This window comes from Lagenorhynchus albirostris, chromosome 16 (assembly GCF_949774975.1).
Source record: "Lagenorhynchus albirostris chromosome 16, mLagAlb1.1, whole genome shotgun sequence".
Classification (NCBI taxonomy): Eukaryota; Metazoa; Chordata; class Mammalia; order Artiodactyla; family Delphinidae; genus Lagenorhynchus; species Lagenorhynchus albirostris.
The window spans coordinates 20,852,868-20,874,532 of record NC_083110.1 but is presented as its reverse complement, the minus strand read 5'-3'; the positions used below and the strand labels follow the sequence as shown (position 1 = coordinate 20,874,532).

Here is a 21,665-nt window from a genome sequence, read left to right as displayed (position 1 = left end):
TCTCGTTTACGTGCTGCCCAAAGAATCCTAAATGATGGAGAGGCAAAGTTTGGTTTTGGTACCTCTATGTCCTTTCTCTGAGTCTTATGCTTCCTTCTCTCTGTTCCCTTCCCAAACATTTGCACTCTCATCTTTCAGCAACCTGCATTCGGAAAATGATCTGATAAATTCATTCATACTACACTATACCTGCCTGATAAGATATAGTATTCTGTCTCCAAAGGGTATTTGCTTTATCCAAGGTGGAAAGAAGAACTCTCTGAACATGAAATTTTAGATCGTGGAGCTGGGGCTTGTTTTGAGCAGGGACCCCTTTTGGGTGACTCTGAAACTATTTTCTGTATGAGACTGCCTAGTGAAAAAGCTTGCTTTGGTTGAAAGTATCAAAAGCCTGAAATATTTTCAAAGGGAAAAATGCTTCTCCACTACAAGCAATGCTAGAGCCAGAGCACTCTGGTCTTTACTGTATCCCCAAGGGCCTAGTGTAGGGTTATGCAACATGGATATTCAATGTCTACATCGAGAATGCCTTTCCATTCAGTTTTCAGAAGCAAGAATTATAATAATGAAATTCCAAACCATCACTCTTACCCATGGGCACAAATACAATCTTATTTTTCAGGGTGATCATAGAGAGGACATTCAGATGTTTATGCTGTGTTTTGTGAGCAACTTGTATTTTCTAGAGGTAAGAGCTTCCATGTGTCATCTTAATATCCTCCCAACCAAATCTAATAACATCATAAACATTTTATTGATTCTGTGAATTTCAAAATCTGATGCATAACTTTTGAGATACATAGGCTGTGGAATTGGAATTGATAGCATCATGGAAATTGCTCTGCCCAGTTTAAGGAGGTCATGAGTAGGGGCCAATGAAAGAGGGAAAATATTTCTAAGAAACATTCCTCAACAACGCAAAACTAACTGCATTCACATTAGCTATTGAATATATATTCCAAACTTGCACATGCTTGCCTTTCCTTCTCCTACAGTCGTAGCTAGAGTTGGCTTCGATCTTCTTTGTAAAACTTTTTTTCTTGACAACAGTGTAATTTCAATATGTTTATTATATATTTCAAGTCACGGATCACATACAAATGAAATTAAAGTTAAAATGATCTTTACCTGGCTCTGCCATGGATCGAGGTTCTAAAAGAAAAAAAAATTAAAAGATTCTGAGCATTTATTTTACTGAGAGGTGATATTTTTATCAGAAGCTTCCTATAGAAGTGTCTTTTGCATACTCATGAGTAATTTGGCGAGGCTAATCTGTAAATTTTAAGTAAAATGACCTAAGCACCAATGACCTTGACAGGGATAGGATCATTATCACAGAAGGGCAGCAAGAGAGCTGCTAACTAAATGATGTGGCTGTATCTTGGGACATACTTGGGTTCCACTTGGGACACATAAACCTTAGGTGAGGAAAAGTTACTGAATTAGTTGGGATTCAGGATGACTTGCTTTTATTGTACCCATTCAGCCTGACCTGAAAAAGTTTGTGAAGACTGAGAGATCATTCTTGGCTTTGGGCTCTCACATCCTGATATAATGTAGCGTAGACCTCCTGCCCTAAGGTTTCTAATATTAAGAGCCTCAGGATAGATGACAGGTTCCTCAGGAGCAGTTCTTTGTCTTAAAATTCTTTGGCATTCCTGAAGGTGCCCGCTTGGTACTGAAAACAGGTGCTCAACTAAGGTTTATAGAATTGCAGGCATAGAATTGCAGGAATAGTTGTTGAATTTAGTTACATTCTTCTACACTGATAGAACTAGTGGAGGTTTTTTGCCTCAGCTTAAATGGTATTCAGAATATATCATTGTTGCTGCTATTCAGAATATATCATTGTTGTTAAATCTGATAGTAGTTTGATTCATATATCTATTTTGTGATAGGCAGAAACAAATTAACCAAGAAGCAAATAATTTTCAACATATTTTATGACTGAAATGGGTCAAGGTGAAAGCACTGCATGACAAGAAAAGAAGAATTAACCACTTGGATATATAAATAATTCTTACAATAAAAAGAGTAAAACCTCAATAAACAATGAACAAAGGATATAATAGGTAATTTTAAAGTAAATTCAAAGACCCAATAAATAGGAAAAAAAAGTTCCTTTCCACATCTCATTAGTGAAGAGCAGATTAAAACAAGTATTCCCATTTGGGACCTATAAAATTAGTGAAGATTTAAAAAATGTTTAATACCCATTGATAGTGAAGGTATAAGACAAAAGAAGTTCCCATATGTTGCTGGTTGTAGTAGAATGTAATTTAAACAGCATGTGTCCCAGTTCAACTGGGATGATCTGGTTTATTCCTGGGATCTCTGTGTAATGATTACTAGCACCCTCTGTTACTCCCCAAGGTGTCCCAGGTTAGATCATCAATTATATAATCATCCTAAATTTAGTTCAACCTTTTTGGATGGCATTTTGATGATTTATATTAAAAGCCTAAAAAATGTGAATTTACAGTAGCAATTCTAGTACTCAGATTTATTCATAGATATTCACAAAGATCTTCTCTGTTAACCAGCTTTGAAATATAGTTTCTAATAGTAAAAATTTGTGGACAGTCTACATTTTCAACAATAGGAGAGTAAGTAAATATGAAATTGATTGTATCAACTTATTTTTAAAAGTAAAAAAGTGCTGTATTAATATGGAAAGATGTTCATGAAATGTTGAGTGAAAAAATCAATTTACAAAAAAAAAATCAATTTACAAAAAAAATTATTTTTATTTAAAGAAAATATATGCATGGAAAAATTTTTGGAGAATATATACCAAAATATTAATAGGGTTTACTTTGGTGGAGTATAAGTTTTTTATTTTATTCTTTTTATTGCATTTTAATTAGTTGTTAAAAGTTATAAAAATAAATGTATACAATAAATCTATAAAAATTATCAGAAAAATAATTTTAAAGCACCAACTTACTTTTCTGTAAAATTCTAAAATCTGGAGAATCTTCTATCAAGGTCCCTTCTCTATACCACTCAACTTTAGGAGATGGAGCTCCTTTTACTCTGCATTCAAAGACAACTAGCTGACCCTCAGAGGCTGATAAATTTTGTAACATCTGTAATGAGAAGAGTATTGTTAGAACCAAAAAGTAAATATTTTTGGAATCTACTCCCAGTGCTGAATTTTCGAAAAAGATACCATTGCCTCCATATTTGGATTTTCTCCATATCTTGTACATTTCCAGCAGCTTCAATTCTGTGGATGTACATTGAATCTATTTTTTTTTAATTAATTAATTTATTTATTTTTGGCTGCATTGGGTCTTCCTTGCTGCGCACAGGCTTTCTCTAGTTGTGGCGAGCGGGGGCTATTCTTCACTGCGGTGCGTGGGCTTCTCACTGCGGTGACTTCTCTTGTTGCAGAGCACGGGCTCCAGTAGTTGTGGCATGTGGGCTCAGTAGTTGTGGCCTGTGGGCTCCAGAGCACGGGCTCAGTAGTTGTGGTGCCCGGGCCCAGTTCCGCGGCATGTGGGATCTTCCCGGACCAGGGCTCGAACCTGTGTCCCCTGCATTGGCAGGCGGATTTCCAACCACTGGGCCACCAGGGAAGTCCCTGAATCTGTTTTTAAAGACAGAATCATCTGAGTGCATGGGAAGCTTTTTCCTCACTAGCTTCTTCCTTTTCCTCTCTGTTGCAGTGCCAGAAAAATTTATTGAATACTAGGTGAAACATTTTGAGGGTTTGCAAAAATACTAATATTTGGTAAAGTAATTCTGCTTCCTTTAAGAAAATGCCCGAGTTTGGTTTTCAGAAATAATAACAACTTAAAAAATCTGCAGTGAATATCTACTAGGTGTATTCAGTATGGGAGTAATGTATATTTTTCCACACAAGACTGTTCCACAAGGTGGACTATCTCTGTGGCCTAAGTAAGTGACTATTTTCTTGGCTTTGCCTTGCCTACTTTCTGTAGTCCTGGAAATTGACGTTTGTTTTGCTATTTTCTTTTCCTTGTGTGTTCTTCACAGGATAGCCTCGATGTCTGTTGAGGGAGGTAAACAATGACAATCTCTATGAAATCATAGTCACATGTGGAGTCTTAGGTCGTGGTAAAATATGTCATAATTTTGTGAAGGCATTGTTAAATGCTCTTTCACGCTTCCCCCCAAAAAAGTTCACAAAAATCACTTTCCATTGTAAAATATCGGTATATTCTATAATAGATGCTATGGGAGAATGGAACTCACATTTTCCTTTCACAACTTATCTTTCACTCATCATGATTTGTGAGCTTAAAGTCACACATACGTTTGTGTAGTTGGTACTTCATTTGATTATGAAATGCTCCTTTGGCATATATGTGGGCACATTTTTACTTTTAATATAGGCCTAAAGATGATAAACATGGAAAGGTTGTGATTAACTTTCTCTACAAGCTCTATCAGCAACAAATGCTGCAAGGCTTTCCCATTATTACAATTTTGGGGTCTGTATTTAGGACATATTGGCTCTTGCTTTGGAGAAGGGGAAGGCCAGTAGTTTTTTTGCTTTTGTCATTTACTCTTACAAATATCTTGTGATTGTTTATAGCTCTTAACAATATATGATATTTTGTGTTTAGACCTATCATATTTATGGCGTTTATTTTAGGAATACTGGGGTGGGTTTAACCACATGGCTTTAGCTGTAGTAGGAGACTTTTACCTCAGAAGGATGTGTTAGTTGATATTGTGACGGCCAGGGGGCGCTATAGTTCGGAGTTAGTGTTTTGTTCTTTTTTTGCATTCCCAAATTTGTTTGCTGAAGGAATTCAGTCTGTGATTTTCACAGAGTGGTTGCTGAAGTAATAAGGAACTATTTGATTAAAAACCTGGTTATTCCTTGTCTACCCCAAAACAATAGCTTCTAGTGATAAGAATGGAATGTTCTCAGTAAGCAGGGAGCATCCATGAGTCTTGGGTGCTCCTGGCAAGCTGGTGAGTATGCTCTCCACCCTGACATCTGAGCAAATTCTGTGCTAAGATGGTAGTTTTGGGGGCCCATTGAAAACTTTAATGACAGTCAGACATCTCCCTGGGATTCATACATAATGGAGTTTCGTTCCTTCTTGAGGCAAACAAATAAGAAAACCAAAGCAAAAAAAGTGGTGGTGGCAGAAGGGATTGAATGAATAAAATATGGCACATTTAAAAAATGGATGTAGGGCTTCCTTGGTGGCTCAGTGGTTGAGAGTCCGCCCGCCGATGCAGGGGACACGGGTTCGTGCCCCGGTCCGGGAAGATCCCACATGCCGCGGATCGGCTGGGCCCTTGAGCCATGGCCGCTGAGCCTGTGTGTCAGGAGCCTGTGCTCTGCAACGGGAGAGGCCACGACAGTGAGAGGCCCGAGTACCGTAAAAATAAATAAATAAATAAATAATAGATGTAAGCAGAATGAGGTCAATCTACACTCTGACATGGCTTGAGGTTCAGATATATGAACCAATTCTCAATCTGCAGAGGTTACACCAAGGTCCTGCTTGCAAAAGGACTTCCTTGAGAGAATATGTTACAGTTGAGACCAACATTAGTTGGTTGTAATTATTCACTTGAAATTGAAGGCCAAAACCTGTGTTCTATTGGAGAGTCTAGCCAGATACCTGAGATACTATAGTTCTAGAATATGCCAGCTAAGGGACTGTGATATGAGATGGAAGCTCATTCCAGTGTGACACGTCGTCAATACTCAGTAAAGGAGTTGCCAGGGGTCATCTTACAAGGCACTTAGAAAAGGTTGTTGAAGGTCATAATTTGAAGGACAATGATAGTTGTTATTGCTGAAAACTGTGCTTTTCTACAAAAGTCTCATAAGAAGCAATCGGCTCACATTGCTGCACATCCGGTCCAAACCAGTTACACCATTTGAACATAGTTGAGATGGGGCCGTGTTCAACACAGCAGTAGGTCTTAGGCTGTTACTAATGGCACATTGTGTAAGACTTGATCATATTTATCTTGACTTCACTGAAGACGAATAAGACATGAAACATTCCCCAACTAGCTAAGATTAAGTTAGTCTTAACTAGGAATTATGGATCTGAACTGAAGTCCCTATAATGAAAAGTCTGCAACCTCCTGCAGTAAACAGTATCCAAAGTGCAAATCTGTCTTGTGTGTCATCACCATACTGACCGTCCAGGAAGACATTCTTTGTAGGATGACTTGACAACACAGAGACTTGAGAAGCATGTCTTCCACGGCCATTTGACATTGGATTTTTTCTCTACTCCTAACAACACTCTGAAGCCACAAAGTGATAAAAGCAATAATTCCTTCTTAGCTGAAATGGAAGCAGTTCACCACAGAATAAATATAACTATGTTCCCGCTTTGTGCCAAGCTCTGTGCCAGGTGCTGTAAATGTGAGTTGAAAGGACACAGTTCCTGCTTAGTAAGACCTATACCCACAGATATAATGCAGGGACATCCTTGAGAAAAGGCATCTCCCTTATTGGTTAAAAGATATCAGCTGTAAGGTTCATATTGTCACTTTATTCTTTTTTTAAATCCAGTTGCTATTTTTGTACCTTGGGAGATGCTGGAAGTGAATGTTATAGTGCTTTTAGACTGGAGTTGGATCACAGCAGTTTTTACTGATAAAGAACCGTTTGATTGAAGACCTTTTTGCCCCTGTATTGTCACAGGTGCCCAGTGCAACAGTTGAGTCAGAGAAGTCTCTGGAATTGTCAGGTTGTGGACAGGGGCCCATGTAATCTTCAGGAATCTAGGGCCAACCACTGTACCTGTCATTTCAGGGTTTCCTGCCTCAGCTATTATATAATGAAGTGCCGTTCCTCAAATTCTCACTTCCCCTGCCCCCTTGCACTCTTCAAATTACTGCTGAAGCAGCTGGAGCCAGGGCTGCAGCCTTGAAAGCCAGCCAGAGCAGCTGCTGTTGGAGTGGGAACAGTGATAGGAGTAAGATTCTAATTTGATCATCTGCCTCCCTTCACACTCAAGGAGTGTGAGCACTGTTTTCCCCCCATAAACAGAGTGAAAGTTTTTGATACTGTATAGAGGATGGAGGATAGTCTATCTCCATAAAATATTTTTAAAATATAGGTATCCTCTATAGGTAGAGCAGTGAATTAGCACATGGGACCCCAGACTTCTTTCAAACTCTACCACTGTTTTGCTGGGCAACCCTCATTTTCATTTTAACCTTCTTTAAAAAGAAGATAATACCAGTACTTCCCTATCCCCAAAGGAGGTACAAGGAGTTAAATAAAACTCTGCTCTCTAATCGTTGCTTTCAAAAGAATGGCTTCTTGCCATTATTGGCAGAGAAATAATTGTTGGGCAGTATAGAAAGTGAGTCATAGGGATTGGAATGCCAGAAGTCCCTAAAGAAGTAAACGGAGCAAGGAATAACCTGAACAAACATATGCCAGTGATCAGTTATCAGGGCCTGTGCCACGTGATTACCACCATCAGTGGCTCTGACTCAGAAATTTTCTAATGTCACTGGCAGTGACGATGACCTCAATCCTACCCTCACTCATGGAAACTAATGCAAGCACAGCATTGCTGATAAGTCCCTCTGGAATCTGAGCCACAGCCTATGCTAGTGCCCTACGTCTGAACAACCCTGATCCCATTTATGGAGGCAAAAGCACACTTCCCGAGGGCTGAGAAAGCCTCACCAGAGTTTGAGTCCCTGTACTAGGGACTGTTTTCCCACCATGGATCTAATGTTTTTGGAGATGTATCTAATTAACAACATATACTAATGACTAATTATCTTCCCCATTTTTATTCATCAAAGGCATATATGTATCTGCAAATCAGAGCGTCTAATTAGAGGGAGGTAATCAGTCACCACACAAAAGCAGCTAAACTTGAGGCCAACCAGTCCATGAAAATTAAATGTAAAGAATAGGTTTTAAAGTCCTATTAGGCTTTTCAGAATGACAAAAATGGCTTTGGACCTATTATAACCATTATGGACTCCTATGTAGATATTAGAGATAGCCTTCAAGGCGCTTGGGAGAGACAGAAAACTCAACATCTTTATTATTGTGCTAAATGTTGTACCAGAGGCATGTACCAGGTGATGTAGATGCAGGGAAGACAGAGCACCCAAAAATATTTGAAAGTGTGGAGGGAGATAAGGACACCTCTTTGCTGTCTAGCTGGGCAGATGGTGTTGAGGAGACGAGTGGAGGAGATGTCAGTTTGGGACTCGGTATAAATTATTCTGTGATTTAGTTGCCTTTGAAGAGTCAGCATTGCCTGACAAAGGGTGTGACAAATAGGCACGACAAATTAAAGTGTCCTGATTTCTCGGCATTTAAAGCTCTGTTTTAAGGCTAGGTGACTTAGCAGTGAACTAGGAGACACTTAGGGGTAGCTCTGTTAGCTACATTACACATGCGCGCGTGCGCCCGTGTGCGCGCACACACACACAGGTCCACTTATAACTCTTCATCCAAGTCTGGTATTCACCAAATCACAACATGTTGCTTTCCTACTTCAAGTCTTTGAGAATAGCAAAACTTAAATTCCGAAAGCGGTTACAAGAGACAAACCTGAAAAATTGAGAGGCATCTTGTTTCACATAAGAATGTTTGCCAACCTGATACAGTTATGGATAAACATGTCTCACTCTTAGACTCTGCTTGATTTTGGAAAACCATCTTGGATGAGTTGATATGGTGGAACGTCACTAAAATGGATGTTTCTGTGGAAGTTTTGAATTTAGCAATACTTTTAGGATCAGTACTCATTGGAAAAGACATTTTTTTTTTTCCACTTTGCTCTATAGCATGATTTCTCAGCCCCAGGACTAATTGACAGTTTGGGCTGGATAATTCTTTGTTGCAGGAGGCTGTCATCCCGTGTATTACAAGATGTTTAACAGTATCTCTGGATGCCAGCCCCCTGTTGTGAAAATCAGAAAAATGTCTCCAGACATTGCCAAATGTCCTTCGAGGGACAAAATTAACCCTGATTGAGAACCATTCCTCTAAATCATACTTCTGAGTGGATAAAATTTCTTTGGGCTTAAGTTTGGTATTCATTACAAACAATAAACTGTAAATCCAGGCATAGACTCCATCCATGTGGTTTTCATAATACCAAAACAAATCCAATATGACTCAGTTTTGCACCTTTGAGTTTATTGTCCTGGGCAACATATAAACTAAGTCTATGTTATATAAGGGAAAGAACAGTAGACAGAATTGGGACAACTTGTTTCTAGTCCTGATTCAGCCACTTGCTAGTTCTGTGACATTGGATACATTGTTTAATCTCCCTGGCCCTCCCTTGGTTTTTTCATTTGTAAATGCAAGTGCCTGAGTAAAATTTCCAGTTCTAAATACAAAGATTATGAGACTCAAAATTTGATGCCACCACAGTAGTTGATACCATGGATTAGAAAAAGAAAGCTCTTTGTTCTAGAGTGAGGCTTTGTATTAAGCTTCTTAAGAGCATGTAACTCCATCTCCTTGAATACCAAAGACATCCAGAGAAACCCTTGGATAGTAAGTGCCTAGAAGTGTATCACCTGACCCCTAGGTGTGGCTACTGTGTTTAAAAGCAATAGGATGGCCACAGAGATCAATGTGATGAGCGGGGATGACCTTTCCCTTATTATACAAACTAATATTAGAAATCCGCAACTTGGAGCGACATGGTAACAGCTACCACAAAACCCCAAATCCTGTCCTGTACTTACAAGAGACCAAAATCCTGGGATAAAATCAGTGAATTTTGAATCCTACAACTTTGTTTGGGTGTTGTGGTGTGTTCAAAGCCTTGACAGAAAGAAGTTATAGTTTGATTACCTTTGTAAACACAGGAGCTGCAATGATAGGTTTTCCATCCAATCCTTGCAGATAGTTGGGAGGGCTCTGGCACTGTTAGAAAGGAACCAACAATAGATTCATTGTCACTGGGATTATCAGATAGGTAGGTAGACAGATGATAGATAGGTATAACGCAGCTAAAGAATTTGGTGTATGAAATTAATCTAAAACCAAAGACTGACGTTTTCTAAGTCTATGAATTGCAGACGTGAAATTTCATGCTGAACTGATTGTATTTCTTTCTAGGTCATGGTGGCTGTAAGTACGTGCTGGCCATACCCACCCCCTCACATATAGAGCTATGTAATGAACCCTAACCCCTGAAGAGGTTCCATAGACCCCTGAGGCTCCACAGATCAGTTTTAAAACTACTGAATTAGAACTAAAATGTGACCCCTCTGCATTACTAAATGGGTCAGATAAGTACTTTAAAACTTTTTTTAAAGGTTGTAGATCTTTATATACATCAATATTTATATTTAAATATATCAATAACACATTACAAGTATGTTTCTATTAGTATGATTTCATATTTTTAAAGTATATGCATAATATACATTTATAGATATGCATAGAAAATGCCTGGAACTATCTGCTAGAAATTAATAACAGGAGGTACCTCTGAAGAGTGGGGGCAGAGGAGTCGAACCTTGACTAAAGTTTTTACTTAATATACTTTCTGTTTTTAAAAATGTTTTTACAATAAGCATCACTCTTATCATCATCATCATTGTTAACTTGAAGGATGAGAGACTTTGAGGTTTTCTAAAAATTAATTTCATGGTTGCTCTATCTTAGAAAGTAGAATTTTTTTTTTTAATAGCTCCATGAAACTGAGTTTCATGATACAGAGTGTCTTGGGCCAGTGTGAGAGCTGGCAGCTCATTGTATATGTAGTCAATGCCCTTCATAAAGCTGGAATATCAGAGACTAATTTGTAGAGTTTCTTTTGCTATGAAATTTGCCTATGAAGTTAGAGAATATGTTCCCAAAGCCGGGGGAACTACTGATATCGTACATCAGAAGCACAAAGTGATTATCATGACTATAGAAGTGTGTTGCCCTAGGTCATTATGAAGTTGCAACAGAGGAGAACATGATCATGCCATGGTCATGGTCACAGTGCCTGCCTGTCACAATCCATGGCGCTTGTGTCTCACTTAGACCCTTGTACCTGCTGAACGGTTGACACACTGGGCTGGGCCACCACAGGCTGGGCTTGGGGTACTGCTGAAGGAATGGCTGCAGAAGTAGTGGGAGGGGATGACACCTCACTTGGCTTCTGGATTCTGAGAAGTGATTAAAATATAGATTATAAAACAGACCTATCATTGTTGTGAAAATCCTTTCAGCAAAGCTTTCAGAAATGCTTACAGAAATCTTCGTTCAACAATATTACACAAACATTTACTGAGGGCTTTGCTACACACTTTGTTAGGCAGTGTAAACAGGAAGATCATAAGACGCCAGTTCTGTCCTTGAGTTAGCTGCTGTTAGCAGAGCTGGGGACTCCAGCATATTCTCAACTCACTGAGATTCAAGACAAGTGCTGTGACAGAGCATGTGCAGAAAGAAGATTGTTTGAGATCTGTTTTGGTTTTGCCCTCTGTGTTTTCCCTCCCCCTCCTATTTCAAGTAGGAGGCCAGGCTTTGTAAATCTTTGCTTCTGGGATTCTGGCATGGCAAAAAGCAGAAATAGCCTGAGTCAATGAGCTCTTCAGGTTTACACAAATTAAATTAAAGAGATTGTTTGAAGGGCAAGGGAGCCAGAAAGTATTCTTGAGAAGGCTGCAGAGGGAAGATTATTTCAGTTTTGTTGTGGAGAAGAGAGAGGTCCAGGGATCTTGCCAGAGAACCTAACAAGAGGGAGAACCTGAGTCCAGAGGGGATGACAATCCCTCGATTAAAGGCTCCCAATCTTGCTAAAGATATCAATACCCAAACATATCAGGAAGAAACAAAGCACTAGACTTGAAGGGACCTTGAGATCTGGGACATGGGCCTCTCACCCAAAACCTGTGGGGAATAGATGACCGATAACAGGATGGGCTTTCCTTTTGTCTAGATGTTACCTCTCTCTGCCTCAGCTTTCTCATCTCTAAAATGAGGAAATAATAATTCTTACCTCATAGGGTTTTTGTGAGGGTTAAATAAGGTAATTCATGTAAGATGCTTAGAGCAGTGTGTAATATCAAACTATATATCTACATCTCTGTATCTGCTATATCCCAGGAATCTTTGCACAGTTTTGGAGGGGGAAAAGGATACCCAATAATGACTGATTGAATTTTTTCCCAGAGCCAGGTAGGATGGAATCTCAGAAGCAGAATCATTTGATGGTGTAGAGGCTATCAGTGTTCCTGAAGCATCTGTCTTCTTCTTCTACGATGTTAGAATCCCTGATTTCTTTACATAGCTACTCCAAATAAAGATTGCATTTCCCAACCTTCATTGAAGCTAGCTGTGGCCACATGCCTACTTTCTGGTCATGGGATATGAAGGATAGTGATGTATGTAATTTAAGAGAGATGACCTTAAAAGGGGAGTAGGGTATGTCCTTTATTCCTTTCAATCTAAGAAGATGAGGCCACATCTTAGAATGAGGTGAAGCAGAAAGCTGGAAGCAGACCGGAACCCAGTGGAATTTGGAGCTGTTTTACCAGCCAAATTCATATTTTTATGTAAAGGAGAAAAATATTTGTCTTATTTAAGTTACTGTTATTTGGGGTCACTATTACACACAACTGGAGCTAAATCCTAACTACTAGATTTAAAGAAAATGAACAAATGAGATATTTCTTGCTTATTTAAGTTCATATATCAAATTCATACCCATTAGGCTCTAATTCATACCCATGTTATGAGAGCCTTGAGGAAGGAGCGATGTATGTGCAATGGTAGAGGAGCTTATTATAGAACTTGACTGGGCTTTGAAGGATAAATAAGAGTTTGCCAGGCAGAGAAGATAGGTCATTCCTAGCAAAGTGAACAGCTTGAACGAAGGGGTGAAAATGAACCGCACATTGTTTGAGTGAGATGGCAGCCATGTAGAGAGCCTGAGGTGGGGGATTGGGGGAGGAGGGGCAGGAAAGCCTGGTTGATACTCTATTGAATAAAGCTTTGTATGCCCACCTTGAGATTTTTTAAAATGTCGTTTGTTTTGTGTTTGATTTTTATTTTCCCATAGGTAATAATTTTTTTAAGTCGGGAAAATGATGAGATCATAATTATCTTTGAACTGGCTGTATGTAGTTTGGAGACTGTAAAAGAGAAAAAGGTTGGAGTATCTATAAGGAGGGGACTGGCATAAAGAGACAGGAAAGAAGAGGAACTGAACTGAAGCCATGAGAATGATAAGAAAGAGAGTTAAAGGGAGAAATCATTTACTCTGGTTATGAATTTTCATGTATGCACAAAAGCTAAAAGCAAATTATCATTCCAAAGTAGGCATACCCCCCACATTTTGAAGAATAAGTCATGATTTCTGCCCTTAAGAGCTTGCCTTCTGTAGGAGAGGAAAGAATACGCAAATTCAGTTATCGGCTCCTTAACCTGTCTTCCAGACATTGCCCATGTTTCAGGTAGTCTCAAGGGATGGCTGTTGTGTCTGTTTCTAGCTCCCATGCCTTCTGTCCACAGTCTCCTCTTCCCGAAATACCCTTTCCTCCCTTGTTCGGGGGTGTCCACCTACTGCTCTTTTAAGACCTAGCTCAAGGTCACCAACTCTGTGAAGCCTTTCCTGATCTCTCTTTCCCTCCCCAACCAATAAAGAGCCCTTTGTGCCAAGTCCTTAAACCCTGCACACGGTTATATCATAGTCTATTACACTTTATTACTCTTACTGTCTATATGTGTGGTATACATCTTTTGCTATATTTGCTATACATATATTTCCCTCTCCTAGACTGTGAGCCTCTTGAAGGCAGGAAGCATCTGATTTATCTTAGTACCCAGTGCATCTAGTGAAGTTCCTGGTGTAGAGGAGGTGCTTAGCCAATGGTTGTGGAAAGTAATGTAACTTTGTTCACTACCCAATACAATCGTTTAGCAAAAAGGCTGTGTCTTGCCCAGATCACTCATACATATAATTTTTGTTCACCAGACTATGTGTTATTTTGACTACTATTATTTAGTTAGGAAACATGAATTTTTTTAACCACTGAGTTATTTGTTTTTTACTCTTTACATATAAGTATGCTGATATTTCATACGTGATACTTCATTTTTAAAATATTGGGAATATTAAAATTAATCTTTTAAGCAGCAACAAGCAAAAGAAATAGCATTTTCTCCAAATCCACCCAATCTTATTTTTTTTTGAGGTCAAACCCTGGAGCCCCCCTCTTCAAGTTCTACTAAACAATTAGCAGCTTTCTCAGGACCTGAGGATGCTAAATAAGATAGAAAATTGGAATTACCGATTCATTTCGTCCTTGTTAGGGTCCCCTTCTGAGTCAGAAGAAGAAACCCCTGGAAAAATAAAAATAAGACCTGTAATTAAAAAAAATTTTTTTTAATGTATTTATTTTTTTATTTGGTTGTGCTGGGTTTTAGTTGTGGCTCACGGGCTCCTTAGTTGTGGCATGTGAACTCTTGCGGCATGAATGTGGGATCTAGTTCCCTGACCAGGGATCGAACCCAGGCCCCCTGCATTGGGAGTGCAGAGTCCTAACCACTGTGCCACCAGGGAAGACCCCTAAAAAAAAATTTCTTAAACTGGTTCCTAGGCATTTGAAGACCTATAGAATTTTAGACCTAGAAACAATCTCAGTGATTCCCTAAACTAACACCTAGTTTATAGATGAGGAACTAGACCCTTAGTAGTTGAAGTACTTGCTCAGGTCACATGGCTAGTTAGTGACAGAGTTCAAATTAACTGGCCCAAATTCCACGTGTTCTTGTATATAAAACACCTGCTGATGCCTTTAGACTAACAGAGCAGTCTTTGCAGACCTTCTGTGGTGTCCATAAATCCTCTTGCTCTTGGCCTACATAGATTAAATAAAAGAAGGGATTACATTAGATTCCAAACGTTGTAGGTGTAGGTGGATGCTCTTCCATCCAGTCCTAATATTAACAAGTCACATTTCATCTTGGGAGTGGGGGTGTTTGAAGCTCTGTTACTACAAATTTTTAAAAATCAGCAATCCAATCTCAGCACTGTTAGCAGAGCTTTGATCCTGGCTTTGCTTCTCAAGATAGTGAATTCCAGGAAGATATCACACAGCTAAATCTGGAGGTATTTATTGTACTCCAAATATTTGAGGATGAAAACATGTAACACACTTCTATTCATATATTATTCATTGTTATTATCATTATTCAATCATCTATTCAATAAAAGTTTATTAAATAACCACTATGTAATTGGTACTATATAAGGTGTTGGAGATATAAAGAAGAATGAGACAGTTCCCACCTTTATACCATAATAATACAATATTTAAGTGCTAAAAGCAAGGCATACATAAGGTATTAGAGATGATAAAAGTACTAAAGAATGGCTCCCAGGGCTTCTCTGGTGGTGCAGTGGTTAAGAATCCACCTGCCAATGCAGGGGACACAGGTTTGAGCCCCAGTGTGGAATAATCCCACATGCCGCAGAGCAACTAAGTCCGTGCGCCGCAACTACTGAGCCTGTGCTCTAGAGCCCACATGCCACAACTACTGAAGCCCGTGTGCCTAGAGCCCATGCTCCGCAACAAGAGAAGCCACCGCAATGAGAAGCCCGCGCACCGCAACAAAGAGTAGCCCCCGCTCGCCGCAACTAGAGAAAGCCCGCTCGCAGCAAAAAAAAACCAACTTAGCCAAAAATAAATAAATAAATAAATAAATAAATAAATAAGGACAAAAACTGAGGTCAATATACAGGTAAATAAATTGATTTGTTCCCTAAAATTAGTCATCTAAGTTTGGTCCTGATATAAATGCCTTTCCAAGGCTCCCAAATGGTCTCCCTGCTTCTGCTCCTTTTGGTATATTTTCAACCAGGAGCCAGAGTGGCCCTGTTAAAAACTAAGTCCGATCATGTCACATCTCTGCCCAGAATCCTCCAGAGCTTCCCATCTCCTTCAGAGTAAAAGCCAGGTCCTTGCAGTGACCCGTGAGGACCTACATGATCTGCTCACCTGCTTCCTCCCACCTTCACCCCATCTTGAACTTCTGACCTCAACTGCTCATCTCCGTCCCCTAAGACAGACACACTCCCTCTTCTGGGCCACTGCACTTACTGATTTCTCTGCCTAGAATGTTTTTCCCTTGAATATCTATCTTTGTGGCTCACTCCCTCAGTTCCTTCAGGTCTTCATTTATATGTCACCTGGTGAGTGAGGTCTTGTACATCCGCCTGTACACACACACATGCATGCAAACACACACGCCACATATATACATACACATACTTCCTATCCCTTTTCCTTGCTTTCTATTTCTTTCATATGCTCATATATGCTGTAAGATAACAGAAAACATATATTTTGGTCTCTGCCCCTGGTTCCCGGCACAGAGCTTCTAAAAGCCTTATTATTCCCTAAGTGATGAGCACTTAGGAGCATCTCTTGTTCTAATACTTGTCTTTGACCAGGTCCCTGACACAGGGCTCCTAAAACTCTAATAAATTCCTAAGTGATGAGAGCACTGGAAGCATCCTTTGTTCTAATGAGGTGACTCGGGATGGCTCCTGGGTGCGGGCTGGTCACCCGAAAACCAAGCCATAATTTTGACGCTTGGAATTTTCAGCCCCACACCTCATACTCCAGAGAGGGTAGAAGGGCAGGAAATGGAGTTAATAGTTGATCATGCCTGTGTGAGGACACCTCCATAAAATTCTAATAGTATGGGGTTTGGAGAGCTTCTAGGTTGGTGAACGTAAGCACACTGGGAGGGTGACGCACCCCAACTCCACGGGGACAGAGCTCCTGTGCTCAGGACCCTCCCACCTCACCCTATGTATCTCTTCATCTGGCTGTTCATCTATATCCTTTATCACACCCTGTAGTAAACTGGTAAAAATAATTAAGTGTTTCCCTGAGTTCTGTGAGCGACCCTAGCAAATTAATTGAACCTGAAGAGAGGTTTGTGAGAACCTCCAATTTGTAGCCAAGTCAGACAGAAGTTGTGGGTAACCTGTCCACCTACTGCGTGTGATTGGCATCTGAAGGGGGTGGGGGTGAGCAGTCTTGTGGGACTGAGCCCTTAACTTGTTGGATCTGACACCATCTCCAGGTAGATGGGTCAGAATTGAGTTAAACTGTAGGAAACCAAATTGGTGCTGTGAAGAATTGCTTGTTGCTGGTGTGGGAGCCGCCTCCCCCATGAGACACACACACATTGAAACTGATGATCAGAATCATTTCATGTACCTAACATATTATATATTTTATTTATCTCATTTATTTTCTGTCTCTCCTATTACAATGTAAATGCCATCTATCCACGAACCTAGGGATTTTTGTCTGTTTGGCTCACTGCTGTTATCCCCACTGAAGAGTGTGTGGTAGAGCAGGCCCTCAATAAATACTTATTTATTATTACTATATATCTTACTAGTAAGTGCCATGCTCCAGGAGTATTTTGCTTTACCTTCTATGTAAATCTCAGCAGAAGTTGAATCTGTCCCATAGATGTTAGAAGCAAAGCAGGAATAGCGTCCTGTGTCCTCTTCAAAGGCTTCAGCAATGGTCAGTGAGTGCAGTTTTCCTGCCTGGATGATGTGAACGTCTGGGGAATTTTCAAGCTCCTTGCCTTCACAGTACCACCTGCAAGGAAGAACATTGGCATGACTGAAATGTGAGAATTAATAACATAAATGGCTTCAGATATTCCCTGAGAAGAAAACTGTGGCAAACTTAGAGTCAGAACATTAAACAATCCATTATTATGGTGTAATTTGGTTGTAACAATGAGAAGGAATGGCAGGATTCACAGTGACACTTTCTCCAGGAAATTAGCAAGTGGCTCCTATTAAGAATGATACAACTGAAAGAAGAAATTGAAGTGATGCAGCCACAAGACAATGAATGCCAAGGAACGCCACCACCAGAAGCTAGAAAAGACAAGGAAGGAGTCTTCAGAGTTTCAGAGGGAGCACAGCCCTGCTGGTACTTTGATTCTGGACTCCTAGCCTCCAGAAGCGTGAGACAGTAAATTTCTGTTGTGTAAGCCATCAAGTTTGTGGTACTTTGTTATAGTAGCCCTAGGAAACTAAAACAGGGGGCAGGAAATAAGATAGAGTCATGTTGTTTGCATATGCATAAGGAAAACTGGAAAGAATGGAATGAAAATCAAAGTGGCTTCCTATTGGGGTGAGGGGAAACAAGATGGATGAAGACAGATGGGGTGAGGTGTCTCAGTGTACCCCTTTTTATAATTGTTTTCATTTTTAAAGTAATAATTATTAATCAACATCATATTAAAAAGAAATTAGGTGGAGACGTTACCATTATTCAATGTCAAAAATGAAGGAGTCCTGGCAATCGTTAATCTTTATTGTAATTTGAGATCTAACCACTCAGTGCTTGAACCCCTCCCTCCCACCATTTATAAAGCGAGATTCTAAAGCACATTTAAGAAAACTCACCTATTCAATGGCTTCCCAAGAGTTAAGCTTTTCTCTGCTGTTCCATACGTATGTCATACTCACCCCTACATTCGAGCCTCTGCTCATGTGTTTCTCTCTAGCTGAGATTCTCTTCCTCACCTTTCAGCTACTGCAGATATAACTCATCCATCAGTTTGGCTCAGGTATCACCTCCTATGCAAAGCACCTTGTACCATCAATTCTCAATGATGTTTACCTTTTTCTTTTTAAACTATACTGTGTCATGCAAGGCTTGATGATATACTGTCTTTTTTTAATAGCTCTTTATTGGAGTAGAATTGCTTCACAACACCATGTTAGTTTCTGTTGCACAACAAAGCGAATGAGCCATATGCATACACATGTCCCCACATCCCCTCCCTCTAGGTCATCGCAAAGCACTGAGCCCATCTCCCTTATACTGTCTTTTATAATCCTCTATTTGGGGAATCTGTCTTGTCTCACCAATTTCACTAAATTGTAAGTTCTTTGAAGGTAGGGACGGTGGCTTACAAGCTCATGCAGCATCCACACTGCCTAGTCCAGTTTTCTGTACACTTTCTCCTTTGGCCATTACCTCATCCCTTAGTTTCAATTATCACCTCTACTTGGGATAACATTCAAACCTGCCTCCCAGCTCTGACCGCTGGATCCCTTCTCCCATCATTCTCCCTTTACTGTGTTGCAACCACATTGGTCTTCTTTCTAATCTGTAAACACATTAAGCTACTCTCCATGTTAGGATTTTTGTACTTCCTGAAATCCTTGTCCCCCAGTCTTTATAAAAATAGGCCCTTCTCATCAGTCAGGCCTCAGTTCAAATGTCACCTCCTCGGAGAGGCCATCCCTGAACCTCTTCCTAATGTAGCTTCTTTATCCTCAGACACTCTCACATTATCCTCTTGTGTTATCTTCATAGCACTTATTATTATCTGAAATTATCTTATATGCTTGCTGACTTTGTTATTATTTGCTCCCCCTACTATATTATAAACTCCACGAGAGGACCTTGTCAGTCTTACCAATATAATCCCACACTTACAGCAGCATCCCGGCACATAGTAGGTATGCAGAAAAATTGTGTTGGATTTGTTGAAAGACCAAATGATGGAAAGAATTGATAGTTAATATTTCGTAAGTATTTTATTTGCTTCATCAAATTCTCTGCCATTGTTTGATCTGTTGTGGCAGCCACAGTACATGCAGCTGCTGAAATGGGTTTCTAAATCTTCCAAAGCATGAATCTCAGCAGGACCCCATGGAGCTTGTATGAACAAACCCTCAGAGCAAGGTAGTTATAAATACAAATAGTGAATGTCCAGAAAAACATGTGTTTATCTTTACTCTCTGCTGGAAATGACCCTAAAATGAGAATAAAGGAGGTTTTTAAAGGGATAAAAGCACAAGGTCCAAAAGAATGGGAAGGGAGATAACAGCAGACCTGAGACCTCAAACACTTTTGGAAGGTGGAAAGCAGAATGAGAAGCGAGGAGAGTTGAAAAATCTGAAAACTAAGTGCCTACTTGGGGATGTCAGTGAAAGAAAGCAATTTGTGCAGCAAAACCCCAGCAAGTTTCAGGATTTAGAGATACAAGTTTGGGGGTGTGGAAACACACTGACAATGGAGGAGGGAGATACAGAGCTTAAAATAGGGTCACTGATTGCAGGTTTAGAAAATGAACATTTAGATTCCCCCAGCAGGTTGCATCCTCTCTTCTGAGCAGTTAGGAGATGCCCCAGGCTGAAGGCTGAGTTGTTGGCTGTGTGAGTAGCTGCTCCACGTTGGAGCAAGGGGAAGAAGGGTAAAGAATAGATGGGCCTGGCGGCTTAACCGTGTGGAACAGAGTATTTAGGAAATGTTTTACAAATATATTGGAAAACTGAGATGAATTGTCTTAGGACCACAGAGCTAAGCGTATAAAAAACGAGACAGTCATCAACTCCAGGTGAAAATTAAAAGTTATACAAGCAAGGAAGCAGTCATTTTTCCCTATTGGGCTTGGCAGAAAGTACATACATACTTCTTGTTACATAGTAACAAGAAGTTAAACATTAAATTTTTTAAAACAAGAGTGTGCTGTGATTATACTGAGGCAATGAAGGAAGGAACAATGGAGGTTCTGGTTTAGTGAAGGGGTGCTAAACCACCATCTTCTGGAACAGGAAGTAAAGAGAAAATAGCATCAGCATACCAAGCAATAGTGGTTTATAAGCATATTACAGTGGTTCTCTTCACTTTCACTTTCTGTGAAGACTAAACTATTTTCCTATAATACTAAGATATTATTTGCCTTTTCACTGTGTTAACATTTACACTGATGGTGCAAAAGCCACAGTGGGTAAAATTACTGGTGCTTCAGCAGCATAAGACTGAGTAGTGGTCATTGGGTTCTTCACCACCACACTTGCAGTTAAAAAAAAAAAAGCCAGGTTCACTTAAAAATGTCCTCAATGAAGCAGTAAAAATCATTACATTTATTGCATCTCAACCTCGAGTCCACATCTTTTTAACGTTCTGGGTGGCAAAATGGGAAGTAGCATAAGGCATTTCTCCTGAATACAGAAGAGCACTTGTGTGGCTTTTTAAGTTGAACTAGGCACTTAATGCATGAGGCAGTATCTTAACTTGAAAGAACAGCTGACAAATTATGGTTATTCAGATTTGGGTATCTGGCAGACATTTTCTCAAAAATGAAGGAAGTAAGCCTGTTGTTTCAAGTAAAAATAACTGATCCCATTTGTTGCCAATGAAAAAATTTGAGCTTTCAAGGAAAAATTAGAGTTTTGGAAAACTTGTATCTCCCATAGTGAGTTTAGGGCTTCCTAATACTTAAAGAGATTTTTAATGAAATCCATGATATTAACATATATGAGTTTCTAAATATTATATAATAAAATGTGTCAACATTTGGAAGATCTACATTACTCATTTTCCAAATGACCAATACGTGATGTTATCCATTCAAAGTTCAAGACAGACAGAGGGTTTTAGTACAGCAGGGTACAAAAGTTCATTGGTGTGGTTTCAGATTTCACATTGCAACTAACCTTTAAGAAACTACTGCAGTTGAATTTTCATGTAGTATCAAATCAGAATAGCCACATTATCTGAAAGGGCTATTAAAGTATTCCTCCTGCTTCCAGCTACATATCTGTACAATGCCAGATTTTTAAAGTTAACTGCAACCCAGACAACATATCACAGCAAACCAAGTGCAGAAGTAGATAGGACAATCTAGCTGTCTTCTATTACGCCAGACATTAACG

General features: G+C 39.6%; 2 protein-coding genes across 3 annotated transcripts in view; one reads left to right on the top strand and one right to left on the bottom strand.

Moving 5' to 3' along the window:
* PBLD (phenazine biosynthesis like protein domain containing) overlaps positions 1–21,665 on the top strand; it is a 130,594-nt gene that overhangs the window by 89,625 nt on the left and 19,304 nt on the right. The gene's annotated exons all lie outside the window — the stretch shown is intronic.
* MYPN (myopalladin) overlaps positions 1–21,665 on the bottom strand; it is a 75,758-nt gene that overhangs the window by 34,960 nt on the left and 19,133 nt on the right. For both annotated transcript variants that reach the window (XM_060126686.1, XM_060126687.1), the window contains 6 exons: positions 17,402–17,577; positions 14,239–14,290; positions 10,995–11,109; positions 9,800–9,871; positions 2,948–3,089; positions 1,129–1,152 (listed from right to left, as the gene is read on the bottom strand). In XM_060126686.1, coding sequence (XP_059982669.1) covers positions 1,129–1,152; positions 2,948–3,089; positions 9,800–9,871; positions 10,995–11,109; positions 14,239–14,290; positions 17,402–17,577 — 581 coding nt within the window. The remainder of the gene's footprint in view (positions 1–1,128; positions 1,153–2,947; positions 3,090–9,799; positions 9,872–10,994; positions 11,110–14,238; positions 14,291–17,401; positions 17,578–21,665) is intronic.